Here is a 16,560-nt window from a genome sequence, read left to right on the forward strand (position 1 = left end):
TTAGTTGTATATTTCACTGTAATTTACCTGCTTCCTTTAAAATGGCTATTTATGTGGTTTGCAGTGATTTTGTGTAATGAATAATGCTTTTATGAACCCAAAGGTTTTTTTCCCCTCCTAATTGCAGACTAATTCCTTAAGATGGATTTCCAGAAATAGTATTAGATCCCTGAAGAAATAGAAACGGTTTTAAAAGCTCTCGAATCTTATTGCCAAAATGCTTTCCAAAAGTGTTGTACCAGTTTTCATGCCAGCCAGCAAATATATGGAGTGTCCATTTCACCTCAGCCAGCAATAGGAGGGAATGTTTTGATGCTGACCTTTAAATCTAAGAATTGATTTACAGCTCTGCTGGGCTTCTATCCTGAATTACACCCAGAATTATAATCGTGGTTGAGATTGGATTAGAAAGAAGGAAAGCCTGGTTTACCAGTTTCTGCCCCTTCAGCTGCTTATATTCTGTTTTGCCCAGTTAAGGTGAATTCTTTTGGAAACATGAAGTAACTGCCTTTTTCTGCTTTTCAGTCCCCTTAATAATTTTGATAAGTTGGTAGGGGACAAAACAGTGTATGTTTATAGGTTGGTAGGGGACAAAACAGTGTATGTTTCACATGACATTTCCCTTGATTGCTGGGGTAGGTTTGGCTCTCTTCTCCACTCCACCACTGGGCTTGGTGTGTCTGGGGGCGTCTGAAAGTTACATTCAGTAGCCACCTTGTCCAGGGGTGCTAATTAGATGTAGCCTGAGTCACTGCTACTTCTTTAGCTAGAAAATCATTAACAACTCTGGAGGTAAAGTAGCTTTTCCCTAAGAACTTGTTAGATAATTTAGTATTAAGTATGGATGGAAAATTTTCTCCCTGAATAGGAGGGTCAGGGGACACCATTCCTACTGAAAGTTGATAACAGGAAGGTCTTATCTGGTCTCCTTTGGCCTCATAACAGCATTCAGCACCGTTGACCATTCTGGCCTCGAGCCACTTTGCAGTGATTTTAAGCTCCCTTGGTTCTCTCCTTATCTCATTGGCTGTATCTCTTGTTCCTTTCCTCCCTTTTCATTTTCTTCTCCCCATCAGTCTTCCCCTCCTCCACAATGTTACTCATTCCCTGGGCTTTACAACCTGTGTGCTGCTTATTCCTAGATTTATTTTTTACCTAGCTCTTGCTCCTGAGCCCTAGATAAATAAACTGGCACCTTAATTTTCTTTGTATAACTAATAGGCACCTTAAATACCAGGTGTCCAAATCAGGATGTTGTGATATTTTCATACATGCTTATACTTAGATAGGTGTTTGAGTAACATTTTTCCCAAAGTTTCAACCATAAAAATAACGTAGGGGGCTAAATTATAGATAATATCAATTTAAGACATATTGTATTAAAACCATCTTTCTCATTTTGTAAACTGTAGAGCCCACAATTTTTCTTCTGATAGGCCAGAAGAAAGTTTACCTATTTCTTTCCCAATGACTGAGAACAAAAATTCTCAGAGGATTTTATTTATGTGTTTTTCTCATATGATATGTACTTGTGTCATGAAATGCCATTCCTCTTTCTCAGTTTAGCGTTTCATATGTCAGCTGACAGTGATTTGAACTGTATTGCATGGTGATACAATTTGCCCACTCAGCTCATTTTCACTAGTATCAATGCCTTTGTAGTGTATTTATTTGGATGCTATTGTGGTTTTGCCTTTATAAAAAAGAGTAGAGAATAGAAGAAAGGAAATGTTAATGCTAACACAGTTGAGATAAAGATGGAAGTCACTTGGTTTTCCAAAGTGGTAATGCTTCGGTGTTTTAGTCTGTTCTTGCTGCTATAACACAACATCCTAGACTAGGTAATTTATAAACACAAATTTATTTCTCACAGTTTTGGAGCCTGGGAAGCCCAATATTAAGTTGCCAAGAGATTCGGTGTTTGGTTGAATGCTGCTCTCTGCTTCATAGATGGCGCCTTGTTGCTGCATTCTCACATGGTAGAAGGCGCAAAGGCAGGAGGGCCTAGCTCTTTTTTAAGGGCATAAATGCCATTCACGAGGTTGGAGGCCTTGTGACCTATTCACCTCCCAAAGGCCCCACCTTGCAATATCATCACCTTGGTGATTAGTTTCAACATAGGGATTTTGGAGAGACACATACATTCAAACTGTAGCATTTAATCTCAGTAGAATGATACCCAGTTTGTACTTAAGCTGACTGTTTATCAGACAAGATTTTTTTGTTGGCACTGATAGAAACTCAAGTTAGTTCTCCTGGTAGAGTCAAAGTGAGAGTTGCTAGAGCTAGGGCAGCTTGAGGACCTCAAGGATGAGAACAGAGCTGACCATTTTGGTTAAGTAGGAGTTACTTTCTCATATTTGCTTAGCTTTATTTTTTTTTTCCCTGCAGTCTTTCTTCATGGTTTTTCTAGATTGCCATTATTCCAGCTTTCATAAGTGGAGAGTCAAAGGATGTTTCCTGTAATCTTCAGGGAGGAAAATCCTGAAGAAGACTGGTAAGGTCCGACTTGCATCTTTGTCCCTTCTTCTCTAATGGAAGATGAGGTACTGTGATGGGCACCAATGAGTAGAAGGAACAGAGTTCTAAAATGGAAGAAGGAATGCTGGCAATGGATATCTATTATGATAATTCAACTAAAGAGGACAATAGCAAAATTAAGTTATATTTTAAAAATACAGGAGGCCAGGTGTGGTGGCTCATGCCTGTAATCCCAGCACTTTGGGAGGCCGAGGTGGGTGGATCACCTGGGGTCAGGAGTTTGAGACCAGTCTGACCAACATGGTGAAACCCTGTCTCTCTAAAAATACAAACAATTAGCTGGGCATGTTGGCACATGCCTGTAATCCTAGCTAGTTGGGAGGCCGAGAATCGCTTGAACCCAGGAGGTGGAGGTTGGGGTGAGCTGAGATCATGTCATTACACTGCAGCCTGGGCAACAAGAGCGAAATTCCATCTCAAAAAATAAACAAAAATACAGGAAACGTGTTGACTGTTTTAGTAATCTTTTATATTGACAGGACCATAGAGTTTGTGGAGGAATGTAGCTTGCAAGACTTCTTTTTTTAAAAAGAAGAAAAAGCGGGAGTTCAACTATGTCTTAAGATATTTCTTAAAGAAAATTGATAAGACAACGTCTCATTTCTTGCAAAGTGTCTGAGCAGTTTTTTAAAAATTATTTTTGTCTGCTAAATATTGCTTGAGGTGTGCCAAGAAGACTAGAATTTGAGCTAAGAATTTAAGAAAATTAACTTTATCTGCATTTCATGTTTACTTTATCTTGTTTTAAGTGATCGCTTATACCGTAGCTTTTAAAACTAAACATTCATAGCCTAACTAAGGATTTTTCATATCTTTTGACTCTTGGAATGAAAACCCATTTTGAAAATAAGCCTATTGCTCAGCTCTTCTGCTTTCACATTCTTTTCAGGAACAGGTTATGTGTGAGAATAGGGACACTGGAATTCCGAACATCCAACATCCCCATTGTTGACCACAGTTCTTCACCATGAGCTGTCTGTCACATTAGGGGGTGAGCCATTTCACATCCCACCAGGTTAGGTGAGCACTTAGTCCTTAGCTTTCCCGTTTATTTGGTGATGCAGTCATGTAGAAACCATGTAAGATTGTGACCTGGGAAGAATCAACCCTGTGACAGATAACACAAGCAGAATCCTGGGGTATTTTCCTTTTAGGGGACCTTAATCTCGGCTTCTTCATCCCTGGTGGATAGAGTCCAGTGTTGAGATCAGAGCATCCTTTCATTGTCTAGGACAGGTTGTAGCTAAGATTACAGACCTGCACCACCATACCTGGGGAATTTTAATTTATTTTTAAAATATCTATTTATTTATTTATTTATTTGTCGATTGATTTAGTGGCAGGGTCTTACTCTGTTGCCCAGGTTGGAATGCAGTGGTGTGATCTCAGCTCACTGCAATTTCTGCCTCCCAGGTTCAAGCGATTCTCCTTCCTCAGCCTCCCAAGTAGCTGGTATTACAGGCGCCCACCACCCCGCCCAGCTAATTTTTGTATTTTTAGTATAGACGCGGTTTCACCATGTTGGCCAGGCTGGTCTCAAACTTCTGACCTCAAGTGATCTGCCTGCCTCAGCCTCCCGAAATGCTGGGATTACAGGTGTGAGGCACCATGCCTGGCCATATTTATTTTAAAAATATTTCTTTGTCCTTTTCTTCCTCTATCAACTAATCTTAAAATTGTTTTTTCTGAAGACAGGGTCTTGCTGTGTTGCCCAGGCTGGTCTTGAACTCGTGGCCTTAAGCAGTTCTCCTGCCTTGGTCTCCCAAAGTGCTGGAATTATAGGCATGAGCCACTGTACCCAACCTATGAAGCTTTTAGTATTTAAAGTTTTTGTGTTTTTCAAGAGATTTGCTGCAGCCATAAAAAAAGAACAAAATCATGTTCTTTGCAGCTGGAGGCCATTAGCCTAAGCAAATTAATATAGAAACAAAAAACCAAATACCGCATGTTCTCACTTATAAGTAGGAGCTAAACATTGGGTACACACAGACACAAAGATGGGAACAATAAACACTGGGGATTCCAAAAGCAGGGGAGGAAGTCAAGAGTGAAAAACTACTTATCGGGTACTGGCTGGGCACAGTGGCTCACGCCTGTAATCCCAGCACTTTGGGAGGCCGAGGTGGGTGGATCACAAGGTCAGGAGATCGAGACCATCCTGGCTAACACAGTGAAACCCCATCTCTACTAAAAATACAAGAAAAAAATTAGCCGGGCATGGTGGCAGGCGCCTGTAATCCCAGCTACTTGGGAGGCTGAGGCAGGAGAATGGTGTGAACCCGGGAGGCAGAGCTTGCAGTGAGCCGAGATTGCGCCACTGCACTCTAGCCTGGGCGACAGAGCGAGACTCCGTCCCCCCCCAAAAAAAAAAAACCCAACAAAAAAACACTACTATGTTCACAACTTGGGGGGCAGGAAGCCCAAACCTCAGCATCATGCAATGTACCTGTGTAACAAACCTGCATAACCCTGAATCTAAAAAAAAGAAAAATTTGTTAATGGAAGTATTATCATATTTTTGAATATACAGGTGAAATTATGAGTCTTTGCTGATAAAGACTTAATTTCTTTTTTTCTTTTCTCAGTCACCAGGTTAGTACTGGTGAGCTCAACAACATAAATGAGATAGCCTGTAATCTAACAGCCTTAGGGGAAGCATTTTTACGAATATTAAGCCAAACAGAAAAATTGGGAAATATAATTTAGAAAAACAAAGGAATGAACTTACTTTGCTAATTATAGACAAAATTAAAACCACCTTTATTTTTCTCTAAGCCTATTTTTTCGGAGATCTCTTAAATCCACAGTAAGAACTCTAGTGTCTTGAAAAATTCTAGCTGCCTTTCTTTTGCATTTTAGCATAATCCAGAACCTTTTCTGTAATAAAAAGTTCCCCTACTTTTAAAGCCTTAACTTGCAAGTTTTTCTGCTTCAAGTTGAGAAGGTTCTGTAAACTTGGCCATGGTGGGGGTGGTGGGGTGCAGGATTTCTCTTTATGTCTTATCCCTGTGCCCCTCACTGTTTCTAGTTTTTTCCTTTTGAAATCCATCCTTCGAGTTACTTCCTGGTGCAAATTACTCTCTCTGATGATCCCCTATCCCCCAGCTCTTACAAGCCGCCCTTACATGCTGAAGGCTTGTGGTTATGTCATTCTGCCATAGTGCTATGGTCTGAATACGTGTATGCTCCCAAGATTCTTAGGTTGAAACCTAACCCCCAAGGTGATGGTATTAAGAGGGTAGGGGCTTTGGGAGGTGATTAGGTCGGGGGAGCTTGCCCCTTTTGCCCTTCTGCCATATTAGGACAAATAGAAGGTGCCATCCATGAACAGCGTGCCCTCACCAAACACCATATCTGTTGGCAATTTGATCTTGGACTTCCCCAGCCTCTAGAGCTGTGAGCAGTACACTCATGTTGTTTATAAATTACTCAGTCTAAGGTATTTTGTTGTAGCAGCAGGAATAACTAAGACACATAGCTTATCAAATATTTAATACAATTTATAACATTTTAACAGCTTTAAAAAAAAAAATAGAGATGGGGTCTTGCCATGTTGCCCAGACTGGTCTCGAACTCCTGCGCTCAGAGGATCCTCCTGCCTCAGCCTCCCAAAGTGCTGGATTATAGGCTTGAGTCACAGTGCCTGGCCAACAGCTTTATTGAGGTATAATGGACATACAATAAATGTCACATATTTAAGGTGTACAATCAAGATAGCAAACATATCTATCACTCCTAATATATAAACATATGAACACAAATTTGAAGGGACATCACCCCATAAGCCTAACACTCAATATGCATAATAACCTTCGGTGTCCTTTTTCAATGAACATAACCCATGGACACTTTTCCATGTTGTTACATGGTCTTAATAATAGTATGACTTTTTAAAGAGTTGAGCAGTGGCATGTTAAAAACATGTTCTTTACACATCTAAGATGATAGTACATAGTTTCATGTTAGAAGTAGAAACATTTTCAGCTTCTTTTGAAGTGAGAGATATGAAGAGAGAGGCTATGAGAGAATCAAAGAGAGCACAGAGAGTTCTCAATGGTCTCCCCTCTTCCAAGGCAAATACTCCTGTTTCCAAGGACTGAGTAGAGCTTTGAGAAGGCGGTTAGGTATGTCACAGAGAGCAACTAATTTCTGATTAGGTGAAACTGAAGCTGTGTACTGAGGTAAATGGTAAATTTAAGAGTGACTGCTTGGGATTTATTCAGTTAGAGGTCCATGTAGCAGGTGGGAAATGTTTGTATTTGATGTATGCAGTTAACAAAAGCCAATGAAGAATTTGGGAGATTGAGTGACTGGGCCCTTATGGTGTATATGTAAAATAATCTTAGTGGTTGATTAAGAGATAGAGTTAAAGAAGTAATTCCCATGGCCATACTGAGTCAGAAGGGTGGTAAGTATAATGAGAATGGTTGGTGTGAAAGGTCACACCAAGGTTCTGGAATTTGGTAATAGGATGATAGCATTTTCACTCTTAAAAAGATGATTAGGCAAGTGGACATGGGCGAGGATTTTCCGAAGGAGATTTGTTTTAATTCGGGATACATTTTATCAAATGATAGTATATCACCATAAAGAAGGGGGCTTTCAAAGACTACAAAGGACTATCTCCACACTTTTTTTTCTTTTTTTTGACGGAGTCTAGCTCTGTCACCCAGGCCGGAGTGCAGTGGCGAGATGGCGGCTGACTGCCATCTCTGCCTCCCAGGTTCAAACGATTCTCTTGCCTCAGCCTCCTGAGTAGCTGGGAATACAGGCACCCACCACCATGCCCAGCTAATTTTTGAATTTTTAGTAGAGACGGGGTTTCATCATGTTGGCCAGGCTGGTCTTGAACTCCTGACCTCAGGTGATCCGCCCACCTTGGCCTCCCAAAGTGCTGGGATTACAGGTGTGAGCCACTGCGCCTGGCCCTATCTCCACATTAAGGAACTTATGATCTGATTGAAGTGAACATACCTTCAGAAAATAAGATAGATCTGATAGAAAGTAGCAGGCTGAGATTGAGGCTCCAGATTTGGTAATTGTGTGAAAACAAGAATGAATCAAGTATCCCAAGTTGCATGGAAAAGTAGTGGGTTTGTATTAGAGGCCTGGGACCTTTTTTTTTTTTTTTTTTGAGACAGAGTTTTGTTCTTGTTACCCAGGCTGGAGTGCAGTGGCTGATCTGGGCTCACTGCAACCTCCGCCCCCTGGGTACAAGCGATTTTTCTGCCTCAGCTTCCCAAGTAGCTGGGACTACAGGCACGCGGCACCACGCCCAGCTAATTTTTGTATTTTTGGTAGATACGGGGTTTCACCATGTTGGCCAGGCTGGTCTCGATCTCCTGACCTTGTGATCTACCCGCCTCAGCCTCCCAAAGTGCTGGGATTACAGGTGTGAGCCACCACGAGAGGCCTGGGACTTTTCTAGTGATGAAGTGTTGAAACCAGTAGTGGTCACATTGAAAAGCATTCAGAGATACTAGATCACATTACATCTTAATTGCAGATAGTTCCAGCTTTCAAATCAGATTTTTGGTAGGAGCTTAGCACATATCTTTCTGTGGGAACCGTGTTATAATGAGGGCTAGTAGGTTCTCAGGTAGTACACACAAGGCCATTTAATGCATCGTATCCTTCAAGTATGTGTTACACTATTAGGCTAAACTATAAGAAATTACTGTTTTTGGAAGTCGCAAATCACCAGATGTTGGCAGTTTCACATGGTTCAATCCACTACATTTAATTATCACCAGACTTTTTTTTTAGTTTAGTGAATTTTTAAAATTTATTATCATTTATGTACTTTTTATTTCAATACTTTTAGGGTACAAGTAGTTTTTGGTATCACCAGACATTTGATGTCTATAATTTATTTGACAAAACACTGAGACTGCAGAATTGACCTGATAGCTGTGTTTTAAAAGCATTTCTCTGAGACCATTCAGGGTTTTAAATTGGGATGTCTGAGATTGAAGGCCCTTCTGCCCCAGGGATTCTCCTTAATCCCAAGGTTCTGATGGGTTTTCTCTCTATAGTCATCCTCCTTCCCCTGATCCCCAAAATAAGACTAGGGAGGTGGGAGTATTTTAGGGTGGTGTTTTTCTTTTCTTTTTTTGAGAGATGGGGTCTCACTCTGTTGCCCAGGCAGGAGTACAGTGGTAGGATCTCGGCTCACTGCAACCTCTGCCTCTCGGTTTCAAGTGATTCTCCTGCCTCAGCCTCCCAAGTAGCTGGGACTACAGGCGCTTGCCACCATGCCCAGCTAATTTTAGTATTTTTTCGTAGAGACAGGGTTTTACCATGTTGGCCAGGCTGGTCTCAAACTCCTGACCTCAAGTGATCTGCCTGCCTCAGCCTCCCAAAGTGCTGGGATTACAGGCGTGAGCCACCGCACCTGGCAAGGGTGGTGATTTTCTAACTGTAGGTTAGTTTTTCTAACTGTAGGTTATTAACAGGATTTATCACAAATGAAAGAATAGAAAATATTCAAGAAACATTGCACATGGTAATGGCAAGTGTTGTTTCATGAAACATTTAGTCCCTGTGCATTTGTGTGTGTGTGTATGTGTATATACTGGGTTGTATATGCAGTGTATTTATTTATCACAGGCCTTAAACATTTGAGTAATGCTGGTTTGGGAGATGAATTGATGTAGGTTTGGCATCTTGGGGATTGAAGGTAAGCCATTGTAGGGGTCCTCGGACTTCTTTAACCTTCTGCCTTCCTATTGTGGGCCAGAAAGTAGGCCTTCTCTCTCTCCACTGGTGCCATCAAACTCCTCTGAACTCTGGCTCATGTCTTTCCTTTACCTGCACGTAACGCAGTGTAATTTAGTATAGAGTAGAATCCTTTGGAATTTTTTTAAAGGTGATTCCTGGTAGTTGCTGGTATAAAGGTGGTTAAAAACAGAAAACCTAAAGCACAGAGATAGTGTTCTCATTTAAGTGTTTTAAGTAGAACATGAAACTTTCTAAGTTGAGTTTTTGTAGAGTGATCACTGAGAATTCATCTATATTTCAGAGGAAAACAAGAAAGACTGGTAGGTAGGCACTTGATAGATTTGTGGAATGGATGGAGACAGTCCTGAGCACCTGTCTAGAATCAGTGAACTACGTATTAGTGAATATGAAGCAGAAGTGATAGTGGGAACAGAGAGGTGATTATCTTCCCCTTTTTTTCTGTGCTGTACTGTCTTGGAGAGGTGAGGAGAAAAAGCTTCCACATTGGCCACTGGATGATTGAAAGAAGTCCCTGCGGCCAATTTTGTATCTGGATGACCATTCTTTTTTAAGAGAGATGCGTGAGCCTTTCATATAAAGAGCTGCTGGCAGGATATTGTTTTATTAGGTTTTAGGGATATTGGTCCATGGTTCACTTTTTCTTTCTTCCCAGTTTTTGGAAAAGTTGATTGCTAGTAAGGCTGATTGCTTTCAGGGAATTGTCATTTTCCTCCAGGGGGATGTTTGGATGAGAATGGAGACCAGTTTGGCAAGGGCAACAGCTGCTGAACAATCTGTTTAGGATTAGGTGCAAGTTGGTATGTAGTGGAAATCTGCCTCCTGGTTCCTGAAATTATGTTCCTTTGCCTCAAGGATAAATGTTTTCCTGCTCATTCCAGTTATATTCACTTAGTTCTGGCTGGTAATGCTTCTAACTGATAACTTTTCTCTTTTAAGAGAGCTTCCTTGAAAGAATAATTGATAGCTACGATGAACAATTAAAAATGTTATGCCTTCCCTTAAGATTTTGCTCAGGATTTAATCATAGGTTGGTGGTAACAGAACGTTTCAGTTCAAAATTAACTGTATATTATCTAACCATTTTGGTAATGGGAGAGACTTAAGGTGCTTTCTGGTGGTTTAGATGGCAGTATCACATGAGATTTATTCATATTGTGTGTTGGAATGTAAATTCTAATAACCTTTGGAAGCATTAGTAGTAAAATTTACTTAGCTGGCTATTCTTAAGCTTACTAGTAAGTTGGAGTTGCATGGGTGAATCATACCTCTGACCAGTTATGATAATACAAATTAAGTCGAGTTTAAGGAAGAGACTAAATTAATTGCCTTCCTGTGACCACACTGTCCGCTTAGCACTGTACAGCTAAGATCCTTTCAGTTTTTTAAGTTTTAAGTTTTTTTAAAAAATACCTTTTTAATACCACAGATATAAGAACCTGCAATGGGTGCTTTTAATTTGGGTTTACGCCTGACCTTTATGTATCAGATAATGTGTCTAAATCCTGAGCTGGGATCCTAATAACCCCAGTTTCTATCTAAGCATAGCCTAAAAGCTGTCACTCAGTACTAGAACGTCTTTTGTGGTATGGAAGGATAATGTACAGGGCCTGGAAGTACATTTACATATTTGCTTATTTGGTTAGGTTGTTACTTTGTGAATAGAATTTAAATTCACTTTTAGAAATAATGTCATAGTTGTCAGTGTACATGTATATTTCAGCTAACTATAAGGATGACAGATGGAAATGTCCTTTTCTTTTTCATGTCTGAGAATGCATTTGCATTTGTTGGTCTGAGGTCAGCACTTAAGTTGGACATCTTCAAATCTTTTTTTTTTTTTTTATTGAGATGGAGCCTTGCTCTGTTGCCCAGGCTGGAGTGCAGTGGCATGATCTCTGCTCACTGCAACCTCCACCTCCCAGGTTCAAGCGATTCTCCTGCCTCAACCTCCCGAGTAGCTGGGATTACAGGTGCCTGCCACCACCTCTGGCTAGTTTTTGTATTTTTAGTAGAGACAGGATTTCTCCACTTGGCCAGGCTGGTCTTGAACTCCTGACCTCAGGTGATCTGCCCTCCTCGGCCTCGCAAAGTGTTGAGATTACAGGCCTGAGCCACCATGCCTGGTTTCAAATCTTAATTTAATGGGTGGAGTTAGTTTTCCAATCACTAATAGAAACTCAGTAACCATAAGTTTTGAATGCTTGTATTTTATTGGAGTCTAGAATTACCACCTCCAGAGATATTTAGATTGACTTTGTAGTTGTGACTGGTGGTATCACTTTTGATTTTTGAGCATCTCAATTAGCTTATCTTTTCATAGAAGAATATTTTATCTTCAATTTTTATATATAGATGCAATATATAATTATAAATATATAACATGTACTTGTGAATCCGCATTTCAACCATACATCAACATAGAGTAGTTGTAGTTAGGTTCCTTTTTAAATGTATTTTAATTTGAAATTTACTTGTATGAATAAACTCATTCATTAAAATTTTTTTCTCAACATTATTTAATATTGGCATATTGTCACCAGTGAGTCTGAAATAATTCTCATGCCTTAAATGTGACTGTTTCAAAGTATTACTCTTAAGGATTTATTTGTATATGGAGAAGGGTATTGAGGTTGTGGAATAGAGGTAGGATTGGTGTTGGAGGAAGGGTTACTTACCTTATGGAATCGGAAATTTGAGACAGGTTTCTGAGTGTCTGAAAATAGGTAAATGTGGTATTGTAATATAATAAGAAATACATATTTGGTCTCTGTTCCTGGTTCCTGGCACACAGCTCTTAAAACCCTTGGACTGACCAAAGTATAGTAATAAATGTCTTTTTGTATGCTAGTGAGATGACTGGTGGCTGGGGCTCCTGGATAGCTTCAGGGTGGGGGAGCTGGTTGCTAGGGGAACCAACCAACCTATCTCCTGGGAGGGGAAGGGGAGGAGCCTGAAGGATGAGTTGATAACCAGTGGCCAGTGATTTAATCAGTCATGTCTACATAATGAAGCCTCTGTACAAACCCAAAGGATAGAGCCTGGAGAGCTTCCAGATGGATGAGCAAGAACACATCCAAGTGCAGGGATTGGGGGTACATCCCAGCTACAGGAGATCAGAAGCTCTTGCTCTTAGGACCCTTCCAGACCTTCCCCATCTATCTCTTCTCTGGCTATTCATTTGTATCCTTTAAAATATTAGTATTGGCTGGGCACAGTGGCTCACATCTGTAATCCCAGCACTTTGGGAGGCTGAGGTGGGTGGATCACCTGAGGTCAGGAGTTTGAGACCATCCTCGCCAACATGGTGAAACCCCATCTCTACTAAAAATACAAAAATTAGCCATGCATGGTGGTGGGCACCCGTAATCCCAGCTACTTAGGAGGCTGAGGTAGGAGAATCACTTGAACCCAGTAGGTGGAGGTTGCAGTGAGCAGAGATTGTGCCATTGCACTCCAGCCTGGGCGACAGAATGAGACTCTATCTCAAAAAAAAAAAAAAAAAATCTTTCTAATAAATGGGTAAACATAAGTAAAGTGTTTTCCTGAGTTCTGTGAGCTGCTCTAGCAAATTAAACTCTGGGGAGAGCTTATGGGAACCCTGATTTAGAGCTATTGGGCCAGAAGCACAGGTCACAACCCGGGGCATGAAACTGGCATTAGAAGTTGGGGTGGTCTTCTGGGACTGATCCCTTAACCTATGGGATGTGATGTTGTTTCCACATAGTGTCAGAATTGAATTAAATCATAACTCACTTGGTGTCTGCCAGAGAATCTGGTGTCAGAAGTGTGTTGTGTGAGAGTAGAAAAAACACTGTTTTTTTCCCCTATCTTTAATAATAAAATATGCTATAAGGTGTAGTAGAGCATTATCCCTTATTAGGAAGAGTTTATAATTAGTTATTTTTGTTGTTATGGCTGAACCAGACCTTTGCTTTGTTCTTAGAAAATATCTAGCAAAGTTATACATTTTCTTTAGTTCAATGTGTTGTTTGTTGATCTAGTTGTATATTTAAAAATAGTATTAAAAATAAAATATGTGCTTATTACACGTAAAATTGACAAACTGAAAAAGTAGAAGGAACAAGTTAATCAACAAATATTTATTATCTTCACAAATATTTATTATTACCGCCAGGCACTGTTCTCTGCCCTGGGGAAATGGAGTTAAACAAGTCATGTACCCAGGGGGCTTACATTCTGGTAGCTGAATGGAGGAGAAGGATGTACCAATAAGTCCGTTATTCTCAGTAAGTGTGAAGAAGATAAAATGTGTAGTGAGAAAAGATGGGTGGTGAAGGCAAGGCCTAACTTGGTTGGGGTGGTCACGGAAGGCTTCTTAGGGAGGGACATTTGAGTTGCTCTGAAAGATGAGGAGGCAGTCATTGGAGAGCAGGGAGGAGAGTACTCTAAGCAGAAGAGGTCCAAAGGCCTTGCAATGAAAATGAGCTTGCTTTGTTCAAGGGACAGAAAGTAGGAAGAAAATAGTGTCCGTAGCAAAACCATAGGACACATACTTTGAGTCTTTGTAGATGTATACTTTGGCTTGTATTTATAGAATTTGCATTCTGCTATTTTAATATTTGCTTCATAATATGAACATTCTTCATTTCATATCTTAGTAAACATTTTTAGTGTTGACACAGTTAATTTTGTAAATGTATCGTGGTTGACTTACCCATTCCCCAATAGTTTGGCATTTAGATCCCTCCCCCCCTTTTTTTTTTGCATTATTATAAGTATTACAGTGAGCACTTTGGATATAAAACTTTTTTGCTTCTTACGGTTGGTCCTCAGAAGGCAAAATATAAACTGGGGCAAAGATATGAATTATTTAGTATTTATTGCCAGAATATTTGGCAAAAGCTTTAGTTTATGTTCCAATTACCAAAGTGTAGAGAGTGTTTACTGTATCCTGGCCGGCATTAAGTATTATTTTTGTTTTGAAAATTTTTTTTGCTGTGGGAAAATGCAGATAACATAAAATTTACCATGGTAACCATTTAAAAGTGTACAATTCTGTGGCATTAAATAAATCCACAGTGTTGTGCAACCATTGCCACTATCTACTTCCAGAACTTTTTCATTACCCTAAGTGGAAAACCTTGTACCCACCAAGCAATCATTTCCCAATCCCTGTTCCCCATCAACTCCTGGCAGCCATGAATCTGCTTTCTCTCTCCATGGATTTGTCTATTCCGGACATTCCATGTAAATGGAATTATATAGTACATGGCCTTTTGTGTCTGGCTACTGCTGTGACTAAGCATAAAGTTTTCAGGGTTCATCTGTGTCATAGCAGTGTCAGTACGTCTTCCCTTTTAGTGGCTAATATTCCATTGTTTGGATATACCACATTTTGATTATTTATTCATCTCTTGATGGACATTGGGTCATTTCCACCATTTAGCTCTTGTGAATAGAGCTGCTATGAAGATTTATGTACAAGTATTTGAATAACTGTTTTCAGTTTTTTCGGACATATATCTAGGAGTGGAATTGGCCGGGTTACATGATAGGTAATTTTCCATTTAGCTCATTGAGGACTGGCCAAACTGGTTTCCCCCTTGGCTGCGTGATTTCACATTCTCACCAGCAGTGGATGAGGGTTTTAATTTCTCCATATCCTCACAAATATGTTATTTTTAAATTTTTTGTGTTTTGTTTTTAATGATAGCCATCCTAGTGAGTGTGATTTTTGATTTCATTGTGGTTTTTTATTTTCATTTCCCTAATGACTAAAAATGTTCAGCATCTCTTCATGTGCTTGTTGGCCATTGAGTATTATCTTTCTGTCACTCTGTCACCCGTGCTGGAGTGCAATGGTGTGAACACAGCTCACTGCAGCCTTGACCTCCTGGGCTCAACTGATCCTCCCACCTCAGCCTCCTGAGTAGCCAGGACCAAAGGTGTGGGCCACCACACCTGGCTAATTAAAAACTTTTTTTTTGTCTGGGCATGGTAGCTCACACCTGTAATCCCAGCACTTTGGGAGGCTCGAGGCAGGTGGATCACCTGAGGTCAGGAGTTCAAGACCAGCCTGGCCAACATAGTGAAACCCCATCTCTACAAAATAAATAAAAATTAGCTGGGCGTGGTGATGCACGCTTGTAGTCCCAGCTACTCGAGAGGCTGAGGGAGGAGAATCACTTGAATCTGGGAGGCAGAGGTTGCAGTGACCCGAGATCACGCCACTGCACCCCAGCCTGGGCAACAGAGCAAGACTGTGTCTCAATAAATAAATAAATACATAAATAAATAAATAAATTTTTTTTTGTGTGTGTAGAGACAAGGTTGCCCAGGCTGGTCTAGAACTCCCAGGCTCATGCAGTCCTTCCACCTTTGGCTCCCAAAGTGCTGGGATTATAGGGACTATTATCTTTTTTCAACTTGAAATTTTTATTGAAGTATAAGATGTACAGAAAAGGGCACATAGCACCAACTCAGTACACCCATGTAACCATCACTTTATGCCCTCTTCCAGTCACAGTCTTTCACCAAAGAGTAACCCCACCTGACCCAGAACAGCGTCGATTAGTTTTGCCTGCTTTTGTACTCATGTGAATAGAATCACATAGTACATATTCTGTATCTGCCTTTTGCGGCCTAATGTTAGATTTGTGCCTTTCGTCTGTGTCATTCATTTTATTCTATTGTGTGAAATACTAGTTTATTCATTCTAAGGCTGATGGACATTTGGATTGGTTGCAGTTTTTGGATCTTATGATGTCATGAATATTCTGCTATTTGTTTTTTCTTGAGCGTGTATGTGGGCCAAATACAGCTTTTGGAGTGGTTGATTGTACTAGCGTTAAAATGTCGCCATTGGTGTAAATAATTCCTCTACTTTGTTGGCTGTTTCTTTTTTTTCTTTTAATTTTAGTTCTGTTTAGGCACGGAGAAGTTGTAAGTGGTTTTCTTTTGTTCATTTATTTGGTTAGTTTTATGTTTGGATTGTGACCCCTTCATCCAGAGTTTTAAAATTGGAAGTCAGCTCTCTGAGTCACATAATCTTGGTATGAAGTTTAAGATGAATGAAATGCAAGCATACTTGGAAAAAAAGAGAATTTTTTTTTTTACTGGGGACCTATCATTCTTTTCTTACCAAATGTTAAGAGTATCCCCCAATATTTTTATAGTAATTATAAAATCACAAATTTATTATAACCCCACAGTAGGTCCTAGACACTAATTGGAACAGAAAGCAATATTGTTTTAATTGTTTGGTCTTTGAGCTCTAGTAACCTTCTATATCTTTTCTTATTTTCTTTTAAAATTACA

At 40.1% G+C, this 16,560-nt stretch overlaps 1 protein-coding gene across 22 annotated transcripts in view; it reads left to right on the forward strand.

Moving 5' to 3' along the window:
* The window catches only part of ENAH (ENAH actin regulator), a 155,574-nt gene that overhangs the window by 24,277 nt on the left and 114,737 nt on the right, over nt 1-16,560 (forward strand). For 2 of the 22 annotated variants that reach the window (XM_063716473.1, XM_063716501.1), the window contains one exon: nt 2,392-2,497. The exons of 19 other annotated variants lie outside the window; for them this stretch is intronic. In XM_063716473.1, the coding sequence (XP_063572543.1) occupies nt 2,454-2,497 (44 nt within the window). In that variant the 5' untranslated portion in view covers nt 2,392-2,453. Of the gene's footprint in view, nt 1-2,391; nt 2,498-16,560 lie in introns of those variants that run through there. One more of the 22 variants, XM_063716437.1, reaches the window with a different exon arrangement.

Source organism: Pongo abelii, chromosome 1, assembly GCF_028885655.2.
Source record: "Pongo abelii isolate AG06213 chromosome 1, NHGRI_mPonAbe1-v2.0_pri, whole genome shotgun sequence".
NCBI lineage: Eukaryota > Metazoa > Chordata > Mammalia > Primates > Hominidae > Pongo > Pongo abelii.